A 19275-nucleotide genomic window follows, 5' to 3' on the forward strand; every position below is an offset into this window, starting at 1 on the left:
GTAGAATAGAGTGAATTGGGCTAAAAGGGAAAAAAACAATTCATGTAGTAGGTGAAATAAAAATGGATAAAAAATAGAAAAAATATATAAAAATAGAAAAGAGTACAGTCTTATGTATTATAGTTCAGCATCCGGTGGTCCCAAAGATAGCGCTAAAAAGAAAAATTAAAAATAGTAGAGAGATAGTATGTGTTACGTATGTAACATATTGTCCCATAAGTAGCACTTTAAACAAGATTTCAGTAAGTTAAAAAGTGATACTTTTCTGTGTAATAGAAGGCCTTATATTTGTGGGAAGATGTATAGCTCCTGTGGGGGAATTGGTGCTCTGGACCTCGGTGCGGCGTCCCGCACTGTCTTAGGTACAGAGATCGCTTACCCGCCACGTGGAGGTGTCTTCCTTCACTGCTCCGGTCAGTTGTTGCTTGCAGTAGGATTCTCCGGCTGTCGGCGTCCCTCGTGGTCTCCAGGCGCGCGCGCTCGTAGTTAGGTCTGTAATGTTCACGTGACCTAGTGTCGGTCACGTGATCGGGATCTGCCGGGCCGGTTTGCAAGTAGAAATAGAGCTGGGGGAGCGCTTCTACTTCTATATCCACTATCACTGCCCCGTTTGGCAAGATTCCTCCTTTCTCCTTAAACGCGTTTCGGGACTACACTTGGTCCCTTCTTCAGTAAGTGGAGGACTTGCGGCGTCTGTCTGGAATTTATTTGCCGTTTTGAATTAGTTGATTGATTTAGGGTGCAGCCCATCATTCAGGGTTGATTGGAGAGTGGGTTGATTGATTGGAGAGTGGGTTGTTCTTTGTCTAATTGAATTGGTTGTTTCATTTTGGAACATCAGGTTTTGATACTGAGGGACCAAAAAATAAGGTCCATTGGGAAATAATGTAGTTGATGATCAGAGTAGAGAGTTGACCTTGGTGGTTAAATAGGTAATTGGGATGGAATAAAAGATTAAGATGGGATGAGAATTTTGGGATAAATGAAAATTCTTGGGATAAGGTGTTTGGTATAGGGGGATAATTGGAGATGGTGGCAAAGCGTTGACAGCCTTGGATGCAATTGCATCCAGTGTGTGTGTTCTATGTAACATCTTGGTGTGGATGAGACTAGTGTACATATTGGGGTGCATGAGTCTAGTATAGGTATGTGTGTATCTGTGTTCCTATGTGTGTAAATGTGTAGTGGAAAATGTGGTTAGCAATCTTGGGGTATGGTTGTGTGTATATCAATTTAGTGAGGATGTAACTGATGTGTGTGTTTATAAGTCTAGTGTGGGTATGTGTATGTATGTGTATATGCGTGTGTGTGACGTATGTCGTAGCACATGGTGGTATGTCTAAGTTGATCTGTTGATCTCAGCTTTTATTTATACATTTTGTGGGTTGTTTGTATATGTTGTTTATTTATCCATGTGCTTGAATGGGGATATTGGAGCATTGTGTCAGTGGGACTTTTTTGATCTCGTAAATGTCTTATTCTATTTGTGGCCTTAATTTGCATTTTAGTTAGAAATATTTGGGCATTATGTATATTTTGTATTGTTTGTATGTTTTCTGTATTTTTCTTTCTATTGGATCTAGGTGATTGATCTTGTATTTATGGTGATGTTAAATTGGACTTCTATTGGTGTTAGTCCAGGCGGTCTAATATTGTGGTCCTGGGAGAATGAAGCATGGATTTGCAAGTTGCTCCACATCTAAGTGGTATGCATGAACAGTACAACACTGGTCTGTAATATTAGACCCGGCGTTGACTGAACGAGGGCCCTCAGAATGTGGGGCAAAGCATGACACCACATTCACCTGGTGGGATATTTGTAGTGGTGTTATATTGGGCTTCTATTGGTGTTGGTCCAGGCGGTCTTGTATTCAAATCTAGGATGTAGGGGGCTGTCCTCTATTGGTGTTGGTCCAGGCGGTCTGGTATTCAATTCTAGGATATAAGGGGCTGTCCTATATTGGAGTGGGGCAGGGACTTGCCTGTTGTTCCACGTCTGAGTGGCAAGTAGGAACAGTACAACACATATTTATAATGTTGTAGCTGACTTTTTGCAGCTTTTGTTTGTGTCGGGAACTAGAGATTTTATGTAGAACATATTGATCAGGATAATGGTTTAGTTTGGTCTAGATAATCTATAGTACTTTATCTGTCACTACCTTCATGAACAGCTTGTATACTGAAGAGGCGTTCCAAACATTCCCTATGAATATACCTATAAACGGTGTTACTTGTCTGAGGTTTGGGAGAAGCTACTTTTTGTGTGCAAGTAATTTTTTCCTACCCCTCTGGTGTTGGCGACTTTTATTTCTCTTGCCTATATAGCACCAACATATTCTGCAGCGCTGTCCGCAGTGGAGCTCATAATCTAAATTCTCTAACATTATGCCTTGAACTATGCGAGGAAATGGGAGTTCCCAGAGGAAAGTGACACAAACACTGGGAGAACATACAAACCTGCTGTAAAGAAACAATAGGTAGTCGTTTGAAGTAGCTCTGTCAGGTCTCTTACAGCTTGGCATGGGGGAGAGTGCAGCACCTAGTCATTTATAGTTTTTTGCAATTTGATTTAGTAAACTTCCACATACTGCTGATTGACTGCTTTATTCATACCAATGTATATGTTGCAAACAATGAAAATGGAGATTTGATCAAATCCCTAAGGGAAATGATGAAAATGGAGATTTGATCAAATCCCTTAGGGAAATGATGAAAATGGAAATTTGATCAAATCCCTTAGGGAAATGATGAAAATGGAGATTTGATCAAATCCCTAAGGGAGACGATCAAGTCACGGAAGATGTTTAAAATAACATATCTGTGGGGTGATTTCCCTAAAGAAAGTAAGTGATTTGGTTGAAATCCCTTAACTGTTTTAGTGAAAAGATGAAATAAACAAGTAAGGAGTTCTGGAAAAAAAAAAAAGAAAGCAGTCGAGGGACCTTTGATTACCTTATAGACATGTGACCAGTAATATTGCTATGTTTCTGGTCACATGGTAATGATGTCATCAAAGGTCCTTTATCCTATAGTTATCACAGTTCACTGATAAAAGGCCCTAGCGACACCCCTGATTCTAGGTATATACTATTCCGGCAGGGGGAACACAGCCAGGCATATTTCTGTGGGGGCACACTCCTGGCCATGGGTTCAGATATAGAAAAAAAATCTAACTCTGACCAAGTTGTATCTGAAGAACAGTTTAATGAAACTATCAGGATGTTTTTGAACAAGCGGCATGATAAAGAAAAACCTTTGTGGACTCGTGAAAGGATAGAAGAAGCTATCTCATTGAGCAATTTAAATTAGCACCACTACTTAAACTACAACGGACACATAAACAGTACTATTATGGAAAAAAAAAATACGATGTTATGGAAGTAGGTACCAAAAAATCTTTGATTTTGAAGAGAAAGTCTGACTCCGATCCAAATATCTAAACAATATTATTTCATATTATTATTATTATTATATTATCAAAAATATTAAACTTTTCACTAAAACAGTTAAGGGATTTGATGATCAAATCACTTACTTTCTTTAGGGAACATCATCTTCCGTGAATTGATCATCTCCCTTAGGGATTTGATCAAATCTCCATTTTCATCTTAGGGATTTGATCAAATCTCCATTTTCATCATTTCCCTGCGACATCTATACCGTACCAGTAGCGTTTTCAGTCAGTTGGTGGGGAAACGGGGTCTGGTATAATTAAAACTTCAGGGGCAGACAGGAGTGTGATAAAATCTCTTTCTAACAAAGCTAGTACCAGCCTTGTACCTCACATGGATCCAGAGATCTTTACATTCATTGATTTATATCAAGTTGGCAGCTCAAAGGGAGTGTATTTTCTTCTGCAGCTCAGAGGGCGTGTCCATTCTGCTACAGCTTTCTCCCTATCACAGCTCAGGAGGCATGTCCATTCTGCTACAGCTTTCTCCCTATCACAGCTCAGGGTGTAGTTGAAGAATGAAACTGAGCATGTGTGGCCTTCTCAATGATCCGGACAAAGAAGATAATAAGTAAAAGAACAAACAGAAGGTGGTGCTATGCAGTACATTTTATTGAATAACTCAGCAGCTATACAAAAATTTTAATTACATGCTGTAATCATACCGTTCCTTGTCATGCCTTGTATTCCGTGTTTCGGTTTTTGGATCTGTGTTATATGATCTGTTCTCTGACGCATGCGGGCTTATCACTTTGTAACGCTGACTTTGATCTTTAGTTGCGAAGTTACGATGTGAAGATTCGCACTCCGTATATACCGCTGTGGTTTCAATTACCAGACGCGTTTCGAAACCGTGCGGGTTCCTTCCTCAGTGGTTGAAAATATAAGCTCATTATATTTTCAACCACTGAGAAAGGAACCCTATAGTAAGATTTACTTTGAGAGACACTGCAAAGGTCTTTCCAGAAGGGATTTCGGATAGCTTGACGGGACAGACCGAGATTTTAGCGGGATCAATGATAATTTGAGGCGGCTCCTCCTAGTCAGTGGAATCAAAGGATCTAGAAAGAGCATCTGCTTTGACGTTCTTATCTGCAGCATGAAAGTAAAGAACAAAATCAAAATGAGCAAACTGTGCAGACTGTAGGTAGGTGAGGTTCTTGTGGTCGATATAGATCACTACTTGATGACTGGCTCCTTCCAGAAGGTATCGCCATTCCTCCAATGCCATCTTAATGGCCAACAACTTTCTGTCCCCAATCGAGTAGTTGTGCTCAGGAGCGGAGAAGGCCCTGGAGAATTAGCCACATGTCATCGTACCTGAGGGAGATATTTGTGAAAGTACCGCCCCAGCTCCAATAGACGATGCATCCACCTCCAAGAAACATTGCTTAATGGCATAAGGACGATGGCGTACTGAAGCCACAGAGAAGACCTGTTTCAAGGCTTGAAAGGCTGATTTAGCTTTAGCTGTCCAATTTTTGGGATTCGCCCCTTTACACGTCAAGGCTGAGATGGGGGCTGTCAAAGAAGAGAAGTGTGGCGCAAATTGGCAGTAGTAGTTGGCGAACCCCTGGAAACATTGAATAGCCTTTAAACCAGAAGGACGAGGCCACTTCAAAATCACAGACAGCTTTTCAGGATCCATCTGTAGGCCAGTAGCAGATATTATGTACCTCAAAAATGGAAGCAAGGTTATTTTTTCATAGCCTTTGAAGGACCAAGGGAACCTGCTTCTGGTGAGTAGCCAAATCTGGAGAAAAGACAAGGATATCAGCTAGATAAACGACAGGTGACAGAGGATAAATGCGACCATGGGAAGATGAAGAACCAGCAACCAGAAATCAATAGGACAATCATGGGGCCTGTGTGGCGGTAACATCTCATCCTCCTTCTTATCGAAGACGTCTGCATAGGCATGGTATGCTGCAGGAAAATCTTCAAGATTTGGTGCTACCCGAGCAGGCTGAACAGGAGAAAGACAACTACTAAGGCAGTACTGTCCCCAACGAAGCACCTCTTCAGACTTCCGATAAAGAACAGGTTCATGGTAACGGAGCCATGGTAGCCCCAAAAGGAGAGAGTGAGAGAGACTTTGAAGAATCAAGAACAAAATTTCTTCTGTATGAAGAGCTTTCTACCTGTAGTTTCACAGGTTCAGTAGAAAATTGTATGGACTGAGATAGAGCTTCCATCAACAGATGACACCATCAATGGTCTTTGCAGGCGTCGGACTGGAATACGATATCGATCCACTATGGCTTGCTGCAGGAAGTTTCCTGTTGATCTGGAATCCGTGAACTGATTATCTCCAAACAACAAAGTTGCCAGTAGAGTCAGGGGTGGAGAGGAATTATCTTCACCTAGGGCCGCCTCTTCAACGGACCCTAGGCTCCGGAGTTTCCCAGCTTCAGGGGACAAGTACAGAGCACGTGATCAGAACCACCACAATAGAAACAAAGTCCTTTGGTACGGCGGTGATCACGTTCCTGTTCAGTCAGCCTAACTCAATCAACCTGTATGGGCTTAGGAACTGTAGACAACATGAAATGCAGAGGGTTATGAGCGTGCTGAAAAGAAGATGCCAGGCGAAAAGATCTCCCCTCACTTGCCAGTTCTCTGGCACGTTTCTGGAACCGTAAATCAAGTCGAATAGCCAGGGAGATGAGGTCATCCAAGGTGGAAGGAACATCCCGTCCAGCCAGCTCGTCTTAATTCTCCCACAGAGGCCCTCCCAAAAGGTAGCCACAAGTGCCTCATTATTCCAGCTGAGTTCAGAGGCTGCATACCGTATCCCCGGACCACGGATTAGTTCCCTTGATGCAACCGCAGTAGGGAGGAGGTGGTGTGTCCGGGCTCACCGAACACCCTGTGGAAGGCTTTTAGGAAGGCCTGTAGATTCATTATGACTGGGTCGTTCCTTTCCCAGAGAGTATTAATCTAGGCCAGTGCCTTCCCAGTAAAGTGTGACATAACTAGGCAACTACCTGGTCTTCACTAGAGCCTCTGATGGTGAGGATAGTCTTCAGCCATTTGGGTAGTTGCCAGGTGCCACTCCAGAGCAGTCCCCGAGTCAGTGGAAGCTGACCAGGGGGTCAGAGTACCCGGTGCAAGCACAGAGGGGACCTGCGTGGCAAGGAGGAACCGGGTCTGGACAGGCAGCGATCAAGAAAGGTTAGTAAGCGAAGTCCAGAGTCAGAGGCAGGCGGCAAAGTCCAGGTGTTCAATAAGCAGAGTCCGGTACACAGTGAAGCAGATAAGAGAAACACCTTTGCACATGAAGCTAGACAAGCTAGAGACCATGAGTTGCTCAGGCATTTTCCTGTGGTAAGAAGTGCCTTTAAATACCTCCTGCAATCCAGCCATAGGCTGGTGAGAGAGAAGGCGTGTATGTGCTGCTTCGTAGGTGAAGAGAGACACACCTATGAAAGTCTCCAGCAGGAAGGAAACTCTGGCATGGAACACAGATACCATAGTTAAGCTGCCTGCTGCCCGCACTTGTCAGCGCGGTGCATGGCGGCAGGGAAAGAGGGAGCCCGCCGCCCTTGCCTGCAGTTAGGGGCAGCAGCGCCATCACGGACCGCTGAGCTAACAAACTGTTTGCATTGCCTTTGTACACCACAGAATATTACTTGGACATGAGGTTCCTGAATATTGCCTTTTTTTATATTTTACTTTAATTTTATTTACATCCTTATTTACAACTTATTTCATATTCAAAATGTTTGCATCTCTAATACCTTCCTGGCAGAACTAAGAATCATAAATTTCTTATTTGTATATAATACTTTGTGTCCTTGTAGAACACTGGATTAAGTACTTCATTATCAGTCTTTTACCCTCCTCACAAAGCCAATTTTTACATTTTTGCAATGGACCTATCTAACTGCAAATAAGTATTTTATTTCTGAGCCAACCTACATGCATTTGATATTTTTTTTAGAAGACACATTAGACCTTTCTTTTATGACTTGGGTGACAGATATATGTTTTAAAAAAAAAAAAAAAATTTCAATGCAAAACATTTCTAAAACCATTACCATATGTTTGTACTGTGAAAATGGATATTACTTGTGTCATTTATCTAAGGACTGGGCACACAGCAAGATACTAAAGAGCATTTGGAGGCCTGTTTTTCTATTGCTGGAGACCACTACGGCTGGTCGTTGAGATCTTCACTGTGACCGCAGCGGTCTAAAAACAGCACAGTCATAGCAATCTGCAGCGTCTTTCTAATCTGGTGTCTCGCCTGGAATTTGTCTAAATTGGTGTCTGGCAAGGAGTTTCTTTAAATGACCCCCTTTCCCAATTTTACATATAAAATATATAAACAATAAATAAATATTACATGTCGCCACACCCAAAAAAGGGCAAACTATTAAAATATTTAAAAATATCTCATATGCGGTGAACGCCATAACAGAAAAAAAAAATATTTAAAAACTTGCAATTTGCCGTTTATTTGTCACCTTGTCCCAACAAAAAATAGGAATCGACTGTTCTATTATGGTCCAGACGTTCCATAAAATGTGGAATGCACGCAGATTTTTTGGGGTTATATTTTTTTCACGTGGTTTCAAGTATTGCAATACTTTTTAGTGGTATCGAAATAGAGTAAGAATTTTGGTATCTTGACAACCCTAGATAAGATGTTTTTTTTTTTTTTTTATACCGTAATTATATGTATTTTAAATTTGGCGACTAAATTTTTCAGGTTAGGAGCCAATGGCTCCTTGATATTTTTTTTTAGTTTGGAGCCCTGATGTTATAGGCATATTAAAAGCTTTGTTCAGTGGGAGTCTGAGTGCTGAGACCTCCCACGATCGCTAGAGCAAGGAGAGAGAGAGAGAGGTACTTGCATAGCATAATAAATGTAGAATAAAATTAACTGGGCACTCTCAGGATATCTGAACCAATTGAAATGTATTAGCATATATAGCAATAGCACTGAGCAACAGTATATATTGGTGGTAATAGTAGACCCTAAATATCAATATATATAAAAACACACAACATGCAGTAATATCATATAAAACAACTGGAAAATAGAGATCTAAAAGTGTAATAAAATTCAAGGAATAAAATTAGAATACTCGATAATAAAATGTTCGTATAAATATTCAGCCGAATATTTGTATGGAAAAGTCAGATACTGGTAGCAATAAACGGTGTCCTCTAATATTGTCCTATTCGATTTGATCACAGGGGTATCCAAAATTACAGTCCCAATACGTGGTCCACTGAACCAACTTTAAGTGGCGTCCCGCTTATCACATCCACCAGCAGCGTCCCACTGGACTAAAAGTCATATGAATAAAGGTGCTGGATAAAATCGCTGGATAAAATCAAACGGTCCTTACCGTCTCCCTTGATAGTTCAACGAAGGTAATAATGTGGTCCTCTGAGTCTGTAGACCGATAGTTCGTCAATAGATTTACACACTGGCAATTGATTGGCACATGTATTCAGGCCTTCCACATGGACTCAGGCCTTACAGGTTATATTCCAAGTGAGCCATTCGTGTGACAGACGATTCCTTCTTAACGGATATCCAGTCGATTCTCCAGATTCCCAAGTGGTCCAAGTTTCTGGGGTCCTGTCTAGGCTAGACGCGTTTCGGGGTATCACATTACCACTTCCTCAGTGAGCTACATGTCTATGAAGGGGAGAGGATGAGGCATTGGAAACTGCTGCAGAAAAATAGAGGCAGATATACACCTAGAGACTTAGCAGAACACTTACTAAAAGTAGAAGCAATCTATCCCCAGTGCTGAATTCGCAAGGACACTGCTCATTAATTACTGTATGTATAATGACCTCCATGCACCTGTGTGCGAGATATAGGGAAGCAGGACTTTCTCTTCTTTTTGTGTGTAGTATACGGGAGACATCTTGGCAGCTAGCAATCTTTGCCCCTTCTGGGTAAAATGACAACTAGAGATTAACCTGGCAGAAGTGAAGACAAACAAAAAAGTCACACAATTTCTAGAAACACTGCTACTCCTGATGTCCACAAACAATTGCTCATTCTGAAAGGTTATTTGACCAGTCACGTCTGTCTGTTATGAAGGGGGTCCGAGCATCACACATGTAGTTCTGTGTTGTTGATGCAGCATTATCCCTTATATGAATTTCATTAGAGGAAATGTGTTGGTGTATTAATGACCGATATCAGCACTGTTTTTGGGGTCAGTTAGATGCAACACGCCTACTGATTAGGGTTTTATGACATCTCTTATTGACCTTATATCATGTTTTGGGCAACTCATTTAAATAATAAGCAGTCTTTACTAGCTGCATAATTCATAAAGATTTGATGTGCAGTAGTTTTACAATATATGACAATTTATTTTCTAACTGTAAGTGAAATATAACTTTATTGATCTGTACCTCAGGAGCGAAATATTATTTTTAAAAATTGTAGCTGCATTGTAAGTGCTGCACGACAATGCTGATAATGTTTCGATTGGACACGTTAACAAAACACCATGTAATGCTTAGCCTGTACATTCTGGAATAGATTTTCCGTTCTAATTATCTTTTTTTGTTTCTCAGTCATTTGATCCCAGTAGCTTTTTGCCAGATATGATTTGTCACTCAGTAATGTAATTGCATTTGAAAATTGCTCTAGCCCTAACCAACTAAATAAGCGTTTTTGTAGTGCAAGAAAATATATGGCACTGAAGACTGCAAGATCAATATAACATTTCCTCTTTAATGTGCAAATTTGTAGAGCGACAGTAAATCTTTTTATCTTTTTTTTTATTTTTATTTATTTTTTTAGGCCATGTGCTGATTAATTTGATGCCATTTCATGTTTTCGATAAAAAGTCAGCATTTCTGTACGTTGCTTGAATGCTCAATTTTCCTGTTTCTTGAGAAATCCTACATGTTTTATCAGTGCGCCATCCCAGTAAATAAATTATCTTGTTTTGGAGATTTTGTGTTTTGATTCCTTGGATTGATTAATGTAAAGAGTAGAAAATGATATCTCGTTTGTTCCTGACATCCATATGTCTCTTCCTTTTAATAAAGGTTGATGAGAAGGCTCTGAGACACATCACAGAGATGGGCTTCAGTAAAGAAGCAGCCAGACAGGCACTCATGGACTTCAGCAACAATTTGGAGGCAGCTTTAAATTTTCTTCTTGCTGGCAGCAAACCAAAGCCTGTTCAAGGGCCACCACCCCGAGGTATATACCACTGATCATAACGAATGGCTGATGTCTAGATGTTGTAGATTCTTTGGATTATACATTTTAATATAATAATAAAAGGCTTAATTCTAACTATGAATCATATACCCATTTCTTTACGTTGCTTGTATTGCGCAAGTTTCTTATTCATAATTTCTAAACTCGTTGCACCTATAGTGTTTTGTTGTTGCTGTTTCTTTAACCTCAAGCCTTTAATGAGTGAGTTATACCTCAACTACTTACCAGTAAACCAATAAATAATTGTATTAATTGTGGTAATTATTTGCATATGAATTGGTTCTGCTCAGGAGAATAGACAGTATTTTATCTTAGTGTTTTACTGTAAATTACAAAGATTTGATGGACACAATGCACAGCTGACATCCCACCTCTTCAGCCGGAACCAGATATAAATCAGGCCCTGGCTGTTTAACTCCCTTAGATGCACATTCAGTAAGGGCTGCAGCATCTTTGTGACGAGATATAGCCTTGGGGAACCATCTGTCCCCATATTATTGCCCCTGCAATATGATTTCAGATTTGCATTGTCTTGCCATTAAGCCCCCAGGCCTGCCATGGTTAATGGTAATTTTATCATCCAGCATGACCCACTGCAATACATTTGGTGCATGTCTAGACAGTCTGTCTAAGTTTATGCCATCTACAGGATTAATAAGTATGTCCAAAGTCTTTTAAGGGTACTTTCACACTTGCGTTTTTCTTTTCCAGCATAGAGTTCCGTCTAGGGCTGCAACGATTAATCGATTATATTCGATAACTAGATTCGTTGTCGACGTATCCAGTTATCGAATAATCGCCGATTCGTTGCTATGCGGGCGGGCGGTCCCTGCATCTTTATTTTACCTTTTTACAATGACGCTTCTGTAACAGCCAGGCAGAGCGGACGGCGGCGTAACGTCACTCACTCACGTGACACGCCTGCTCCGCCTCCTTCATTCATGAGGTGGGCGGAGCAGGTGCGTCACGTGAGTGAGTGACGTTACGCCGCCGTCCGCTCTGCCTGGCTGTTACAGGAGCGTCATTGTAAAAAGGTAAAATAAAGATGCAGACGTGATTAGTCCGACTTATAAGCATCGGGGCCGGGGCTGTTATGGGGAGGGGGGAGGATCTGTCTATGGCACTGCTATGGGGAGGGGGGTCTGTGTATAGCACTGCTATGGGGAGGAGGGGGGGTCTGTGTATGGCACTGCTATGGGAAGGGGGATCTGTGCACTGTTATGAGGAAAGGGATCTGTGCACTGTTATGCCCATAACAGTGCACATATCCCCCTCTCCATAACAGCGCCACCCACAGATCCCCCTCTCCATAACTACACCATCCACAGATCCCCCTCTCCATAACTGCGCCACCCACAGATCCCCCTCTCCATAACTACGCCACCCACAGATCCCCCTCTCCATAACTACGCCACCCACAGATCCCCCTCTCCATAACTACGCCGTCCACAGATCCCCCTCTCCATAACTGCGCCGTCCACAGATCCCCCATAATAGTGTAGTCCACAGATCCCCCATAATAGTGTCGTCCACAGATCCCCCATAAGTGTCGTCCACAGATCCCCCATAATAGTGTCGTCCACAATTTGTTTTAATATGGCCTTTGAACATATTTTTCAAGTAAGATCATATAAACCTCTGTTTTGTAATTTTGTCGTTTTTGCCGATTAATCGATTAATTGTAGAAATTAATCGGCAACTAATCGATTATTCAAATAATCGTTAGCTGCAGCCCTAGTTCCGTCCTAGGGGCTCAATACATACTATAGAACAGATCAGTTTTATCCTAATGCATTCTGAATGGAGAGCAGTGGCGTTGCGAGGGGGGTGCGGGCCGCACCGGGTGACACCAGTCTGATGGGGTGTCACCCGCCGGCCGCCGGAGTTCTCCTTAACTAACTTCATAGAGGCAGAGCGGGGGCTCTCTCCCTCCCCCTGTGCTGCTGCTGCCGCTGCCTCCGCCAATGAGAAGAGGGATGGGAGGAGGAGGGGAGGGGCTGTGGCCACTGCGCCACCAATGAAGAAAACTGACCTGTAATACAAATACAGGAGGCGGGTGCCGGAATCAAATAGCCGGCACCCGACCTCTATGACAGTGAGCGGCACCTGAGGGGTTAACTGCCACTGATCGCAGCCCCCTATCATAGAGGTCGGGTGCCGGCTATTTCATTCCGGCACCCGCCTCCTGTATTTGTATTAACATTGAGTGCTCAGTATAATTAACATTTTGTGCACCCCCCCCCCCCCCCAGTATAATAACATTTTGTGCACCCCCCCCCCCCCAGTATAATAAACATTGGTGGCGCAGTGGGAAGTGCCAATGAGGGTTAAAAAATAAATAAAAAATGAACTCACCTCCTCCAGTTGATCGCATAGCTGCCGGTCTCCTGTTCTATCTTCAGGACCTGTGGTGACATCACTGAGCTAATCACATGGTCCATTACCATGGTGATGGATCATATGATGTACCATGTGATGACCACAGTGATGTCACCACAGGTCCTTTCACAGGTCCTGAAGATAGAACAGGAGACCGGCAGCTGCGCGATCAATTGGAGGAGGTGAGTTTAATTTTTATTTATTTTTTTAACCCTCATTGGCACTTCCCACTGCGCCACAATGTTTATTTATACTGGGGAGGGGGCCGCTATCAATGTATAGTATACGGGGGGGGGGCCGCACTCAATGTTTATTATACTGGGGGGGGGGGGCCTCATCAATGTTTATATACTGGGGGGGGGCGCTCGCAATGTTATTATACTGGGGGGGGGGGGGGCCGCGCTCAATGTAGTATTATACTGGGGGGGTGCCGCTACTCAATGTTATTATACTGGGGGGGGCGCGCTCAATGTATATGTAGTACTGGGGGGGGGGCCTCTCAATGTTTGATATACTGGGGGGGCGATCTCTCAATGTATATTATACTGGGTGGGGGCGCTTCTCAATGTTTGATATACTGGGGGGCGCATCTCAATGTTTATTATACTGGGGGGGGCGCTCTCAATGTTATTATACTGGGGGGGCGCTCTCAATGTTTATATACTGGGGGGCTCTCAATGTTTATTATACTGGGGGGGCGCTCTCAATGTTATTATACTGGGGGGGCGCACTCAATGTTTATTATACTGGGGGGGCGCTCTCAATGTATTATACTGGGGGGCGCTCTCAATGTTTTATACTGGGGGGGCGCTCTCAATGTTATTATACTGGGGGGGCGCTCTCAATGTTTATATACTGGGGGGGCGCTCTCAATGTTATTATACTGGGGGGGCGCTCTCAATGTTTATATACTGGGGGGGCGCTCTCAATGTTATTATACTGGGGGGCGCACTCAATGTTTATTATACTGGGGGGCGCTCTCAATGTTATTATACTGGGGGGGCGCACTCAATGTTTATTATACTGGGGGGGCGCTCTCAATGTTATTATACTGGGGGGGCGCACTCAATGTTTATTATACTGGGGGGCGCTCTCAATGTTTATTATACTGGGGGGGCGCACTCAATGTTTATTATACTGGGGGGGCGCTCTCAATGTTTATTATACTGGGGGGGCGCATCTCAATGTTTATTATACTGGGGGGGCGCTACTCAATGTTTATTATACTGGGGGGGCGCACTCAATGTTTATTATACTGGGGGGGCGCACTCAATGTTTATTATATTGACCTTCTACTAAGCATTCTGTATTCAGAATGCTATTATTTTCCCTTATAACCATGTTATAAGGGAAAATAACACAGTGAATAGACTTTCATCTTAGCAACCAAGCGTGAAAATCGCACCGCATCCGCACTTGCTTGCGGATACAATGCGATTTTCACGCAGCCCCATTAACTTCTATGGGGTCCTGCGTTGCATGAAAACGCACAACATAAAGCATGTTGCGATTTTCACGCAGCGCACAAGTGATGCGTGAAAATCACCGCTCATCTGCACAGCCCCATAGAAGTGAATGGGTCCGGATTCAGTGCGGGTGCAATGCGTTCACCTCACGCATTGCACCCGCGCAGAAATCTCACCCATGTGAAAGGGGCCTAAGGGTGAATAGGACAAGGGTTCCAGCCCCTAAGGGGGCTAATAGTAAGTGAAAATAAAACACAAACACTAAGGCTACTTTCACACTTGCGGTAGTGTGATGCGGCAAGCAGTTCCGTTGTCAGAACTGCCTGCCAGATCCGCCGATCTTGATGTGACTGAAAGCATTTATGAGATGCATCCGGATGCGGATCCATCTCACAAATGCATTGCAAGAATGAATCCATGTCTCCGCTTGTCATGCAGACAGACGGATCCGTCTTGTATCTTTTTACACATTTTTACCGGCATGCGCAGACCGGAAGGACGGATCCTGCATTCCGGTATTTTGAATGCCGGATCTGGCACTAATACGTTCCTATGGGAAAAAATGCCAGATCCGGCATTCAGGCAAGTCTTCAGTTTTTTTCGCCGGAGATAAAACCGTAGCATGCTGCGGTTTTATCTTTTGCCTGATCAGTCAAAATGACTGAACTGAAGACATCCTGATGCATCCTGGACGGATTACTCTCCATTCAGAATGCATGGGGATATGCCTGATCAGTTCTTTTCCGGTATTGAGCCCCTGTGACGGAACTCTATGCCGAAAAAGAAAAACGCTAGTGTGAAAGTACTCTAAAATATTAAGTTTAAATCCCCCCTTTCCCAATTTTACATATAAAAAATATATACAATAAACATATTACATAGCGCTGCGTCCGAAAAGTCCAAACTATTAAATTATTAAAAAATATCTCCTATGCGGTGAGCATTCGCCATTTTTTAGTCACCTTGTCACCCCAAAAAATAGGATAGGACTGTTCTATTATGGGCCGAACGTTTCATAAAATGCGAAATGCACGTGGCTTTTTTGCTTGGTATCGAGTATCGCAATACTTTTTTATGGTGATGAAAGCGAATCAAAATTTTGGTATTGAAACAACCCTACGCCGATCTGATCGGCGTAGCGTTGTCACGATACCAAAATTTTCATTCGGTTTTGATTTGGCGACTAAAAATGTAATTTGGCTCCTAAATTTTTCAGTTCAGGAGCCAATGGCTACTAGGTATTTTTTATAGTCTGGAGCCCTGCTATCAGAGGCCGGCGCAGGCGGCGCGATGACGTCATCGCGCCGCCTAAGCCCTGAGCCGTACACAGCGCGGGACACAGGCCAGAAGAGGCCTGCATCGCATCGCTGCCAAAGAGGTAAGTGTTTTTTTCCTTTTTTTTTTTTTTTTTCTGTACAATACTGATGGCTAGTGGCACATGATAGGAGAGGCCCTATGGCTAGTGGCACATGATAGGGGGGGCCGCCTATGGCTACTGGCACATGATAGGTGGGCCTATGGCTACTGGCACATGATAGGGGGGCCCTATGGCTACTGGCACATGATAGGGGGCCCTATGGCTACTGGCACATGATAGAGGGGCCCTATGGCTACTGGCACATGATAGGGGGGCCCTATGGCTACTGGCACATGATAGGGGGGCCCTATGGCTACTGGCACATGATAGAGGGGCCCTATGGCTACTGGCACATGATAGGGGGGGCGCCTATGGCTACTGGCACATGTTGATGGGGGGCTTAGGCTACTGGCACATGATTAAGGGGCATCTATGACGGGCACATTTCACTGGCACATTATTGGGGGACATCTATGGGGGCACTTCTTACTGGCACATTATTGGTGGCACTATAGGGGCATCTACTGAGGCCACAAAGAACGGTTATTTTATATGGGGGCTCTGTATAGGGGCATTTTATACTGGGACACATTGTGTTGGGTACTATGGGGAAGGGGGGAGAGGACTACTACGGGGCACTGAGAAGGGGTATTTTATGCTTACAAATTATGGGGGACACTGAGGGCATCTACTGGCGCACTATATATCGGGCATTTTATACTGGTACATTATGGGGGCACTAGGGGGGAGAGGAGCACTATGGGGGCATTTACTGGGGTCACTATATAGGGGTATTTTATACTGGCACATTATGGAGGCACTATGGGGACATTAGCTCAACTGGGGACATTACAGGGGGGTATTTTTTGCACTGACACATTATAAGGAGAATTATTTCTACTGGGGGGAGGGCATTATGGTGGGCGTTATTACTCCCCCATGGTATGACCCCCTAGTAGCAGCCCCAGCCTCTCCCTGCTCTGCTATCCCTCTGCCCCTTCTCCAAATACTTATTATGAAATCTTTCTCATTAGGATAAAACACATCATCAGCTCCGCCGAGCCCCCGGCCAAAGTGTGGAAGTGGCGTCCGAGATCCCCAAGGGCCAAGCCAAGTAATTGTAAGTTTTCATATGAAATATGTTTGTTATATACATATAGCCTACACTGTCAGGTGTCACCCAGGGGGGGTGACACCATTTTCTACCGCACCGGGTGACACCAGCCCTAGCAACGCCACTGATGGAGAGCATTCCGTTCAGGATGATCTTCAGTTCAGGCTTTTTGACCTGATCAGGCAAAAGATAAAGCCGCAGCATACTATGGTTTTATCTCCTGCCCAAAAAACTGAAGACTTGCCTGAATGCCGGCAAGTCCCGGATCCAGCATTTAAAATACCGGAATGCCGGATCTGCGCAGACCGGTAAAAATGTGGAAAAAAAAATCTAAATGGATCCATTTGTTCATATGACAGACGGATCCGTTCTTGCAATGCATTTGTAAGACGGATGAGGATCCTGGTCTTAAATGCAATCAGTTGGCATACGTTTTGCGACAGAACTGCCTGCCGGATTCCTCTGCCGCAAGTGTCAAATTAGCCTAAGAAAAAAAATATGTTAATGTTTGTATGGTGGCAGAATTAATAATGAAAAGCTACAACTCAACATTTATTAAAAGGTTGTGACTCTTTGAATGTGGCGATACAAATGCAAAATGCCATTATTGTGCAAAAATTCTTCTGTATTTTGTATTTGTTTTTAGAGATTCGCAATGCAGTCCAACTGTTACAAGGCCTCAAAATGATGCCATTAAAGTGATTTTCTAAGACTTTTATACTGATGACCTATCCTCTGGATCTGATCGTGGGGGTCCGACACCTGGAATCCCTGCCTATCAGTCGTTTGGGAAGGCACCATTGGTTGCAGTAGCACCGGGGCCTTCTCTCATCTCACCAAGCACAATGCCATACATTGTATAGTGCCTGTGCTTGGTATCGCAGCTTAGCCTCATTCACTTCGATGGGGCTGAGCTGCTCCTAGGCCATGTGACCGATGAACGTAATATCACATGGCCTAAGCTAAGCTGTGATGAGGCTTACTGGCACTAATGTAATGGTGTCCGAACCCCACCAATCAGATACTGATGACCTATGCAGAGGGTAGGTTATCAGTATAGAAGTCTTGGAAAATCCCTGTTAAAAATACAATTGGTCACGTTTAACAAAGGTGTCATGGTTGTGTAGCCAGATAAATCAAAATAAAATGGAAAAAATGCTGCCTTCTACAGGCCCAAAATGTATACCATCTTTCAGTGGTTAAAACTGTTACCTTTTTGTACTTTATTTTTGTGGCCTTTTCAGAGATTTACTTGACACATCTCCATTCACATCCTAACCACTGCTATCATCTAGACTGAAAAATCTGAATCCCTGAGTAAGGCCTCATGCACACGGACATTGTTTTTGTCCGCATCCGAGCCGTAGTCTTGGCGGCTCGGATGCGGACCCATTCACTTCAGTGGGGCCGCAAAAGATGCGGACAGCACTCCATGTGCTGTCCGCATCAATTGCTCCGTTCTGTGGCCCCGCCCAAAAAATATAACATGTCCTATTCTTGTCCGCACTTTGCAGACAAGAATAGGCATCTATATTGAAGGCTGTCCGTGCCGTTCCACAAATTGCAGAACGCGCATGGACGCCATCTGCGTTTTGCGGATCAACGATTTGCGGACCGCAAAACACACCACGGTCGTGTGCATAAGGCCTAACTGCGTTCTAGGCAAGCCGAGACAGAGAAACTTTTTTTAGCAGGCCAGCTTCAACGTCCCCAGATATTCTTTTTTGATTGTGAATTAAATGCAAAATACAACTGAATGTAATAATTTTGTGTTTAATATGTAAGATGTCCTGTGGACAGGTAAAGGAAAAGGTCGAGGAAGAACACGAGCAGAAGCTGACGATGAAGTAACTAATGCTAGACCTTCTGCACCTAGTACACTGTTTGACTTTCTGGAGTCCAAAATGGGTACTTTTTCACTCGAAGGTGAGAGGCACATTTATTTGATCATTTTATGTAAAAGCTGGTGATGTACTTTAAAAATAAAATTCTCATTTAATTTAATCTTAATTTTACTTGTTTATATTTAATATCTATGCTTTACCGTTAGAAGCAGTTGTCACTAATTCTCGTCATTTCTTGTAATACATTTTTAAATCTTGCTAAAAAAAAGTAAAAAAAAAATTCTTATAGTTTACAGTCAAGGGGTCCAACAGCACCAGACAACCATGACTATTTATTTAAATATTCGGCAGAGCTCTCCTGAAACAATCTGCCTGATCATAAGAGAGCACAGTCCTCTCCATCTGCTTCCACTAATCTCTCTGATTTTTTTTTAACTTTTATATTCTTTTA

The 19275-nt window shown here is 43.2% G+C and overlaps 1 protein-coding gene across 1 annotated transcript in view; it reads left to right on the plus strand.

Moving 5' to 3' along the window:
- Window positions 1-19065, plus strand: part of LOC122931442 (tudor domain-containing protein 3-like) — a 206425-nt gene extending 187360 nt beyond the window's left edge. Inside the window, exons 9-11 of the mRNA XM_044285514.1 lie at window positions 10487-10643; window positions 18781-18906; window positions 19031-19065. Of these exons, the coding sequence (XP_044141449.1) occupies window positions 10487-10643; window positions 18781-18906; window positions 19031-19065 (318 nt within the window). The remainder of the gene's footprint in view (window positions 1-10486; window positions 10644-18780; window positions 18907-19030) is intronic.
- Window positions 19066-19275: the final 210 nt, after the last annotated feature.

Source organism: Bufo gargarizans, chromosome 3, assembly GCF_014858855.1.
Source record: "Bufo gargarizans isolate SCDJY-AF-19 chromosome 3, ASM1485885v1, whole genome shotgun sequence".
NCBI lineage: Eukaryota > Metazoa > Chordata > Amphibia > Anura > Bufonidae > Bufo > Bufo gargarizans.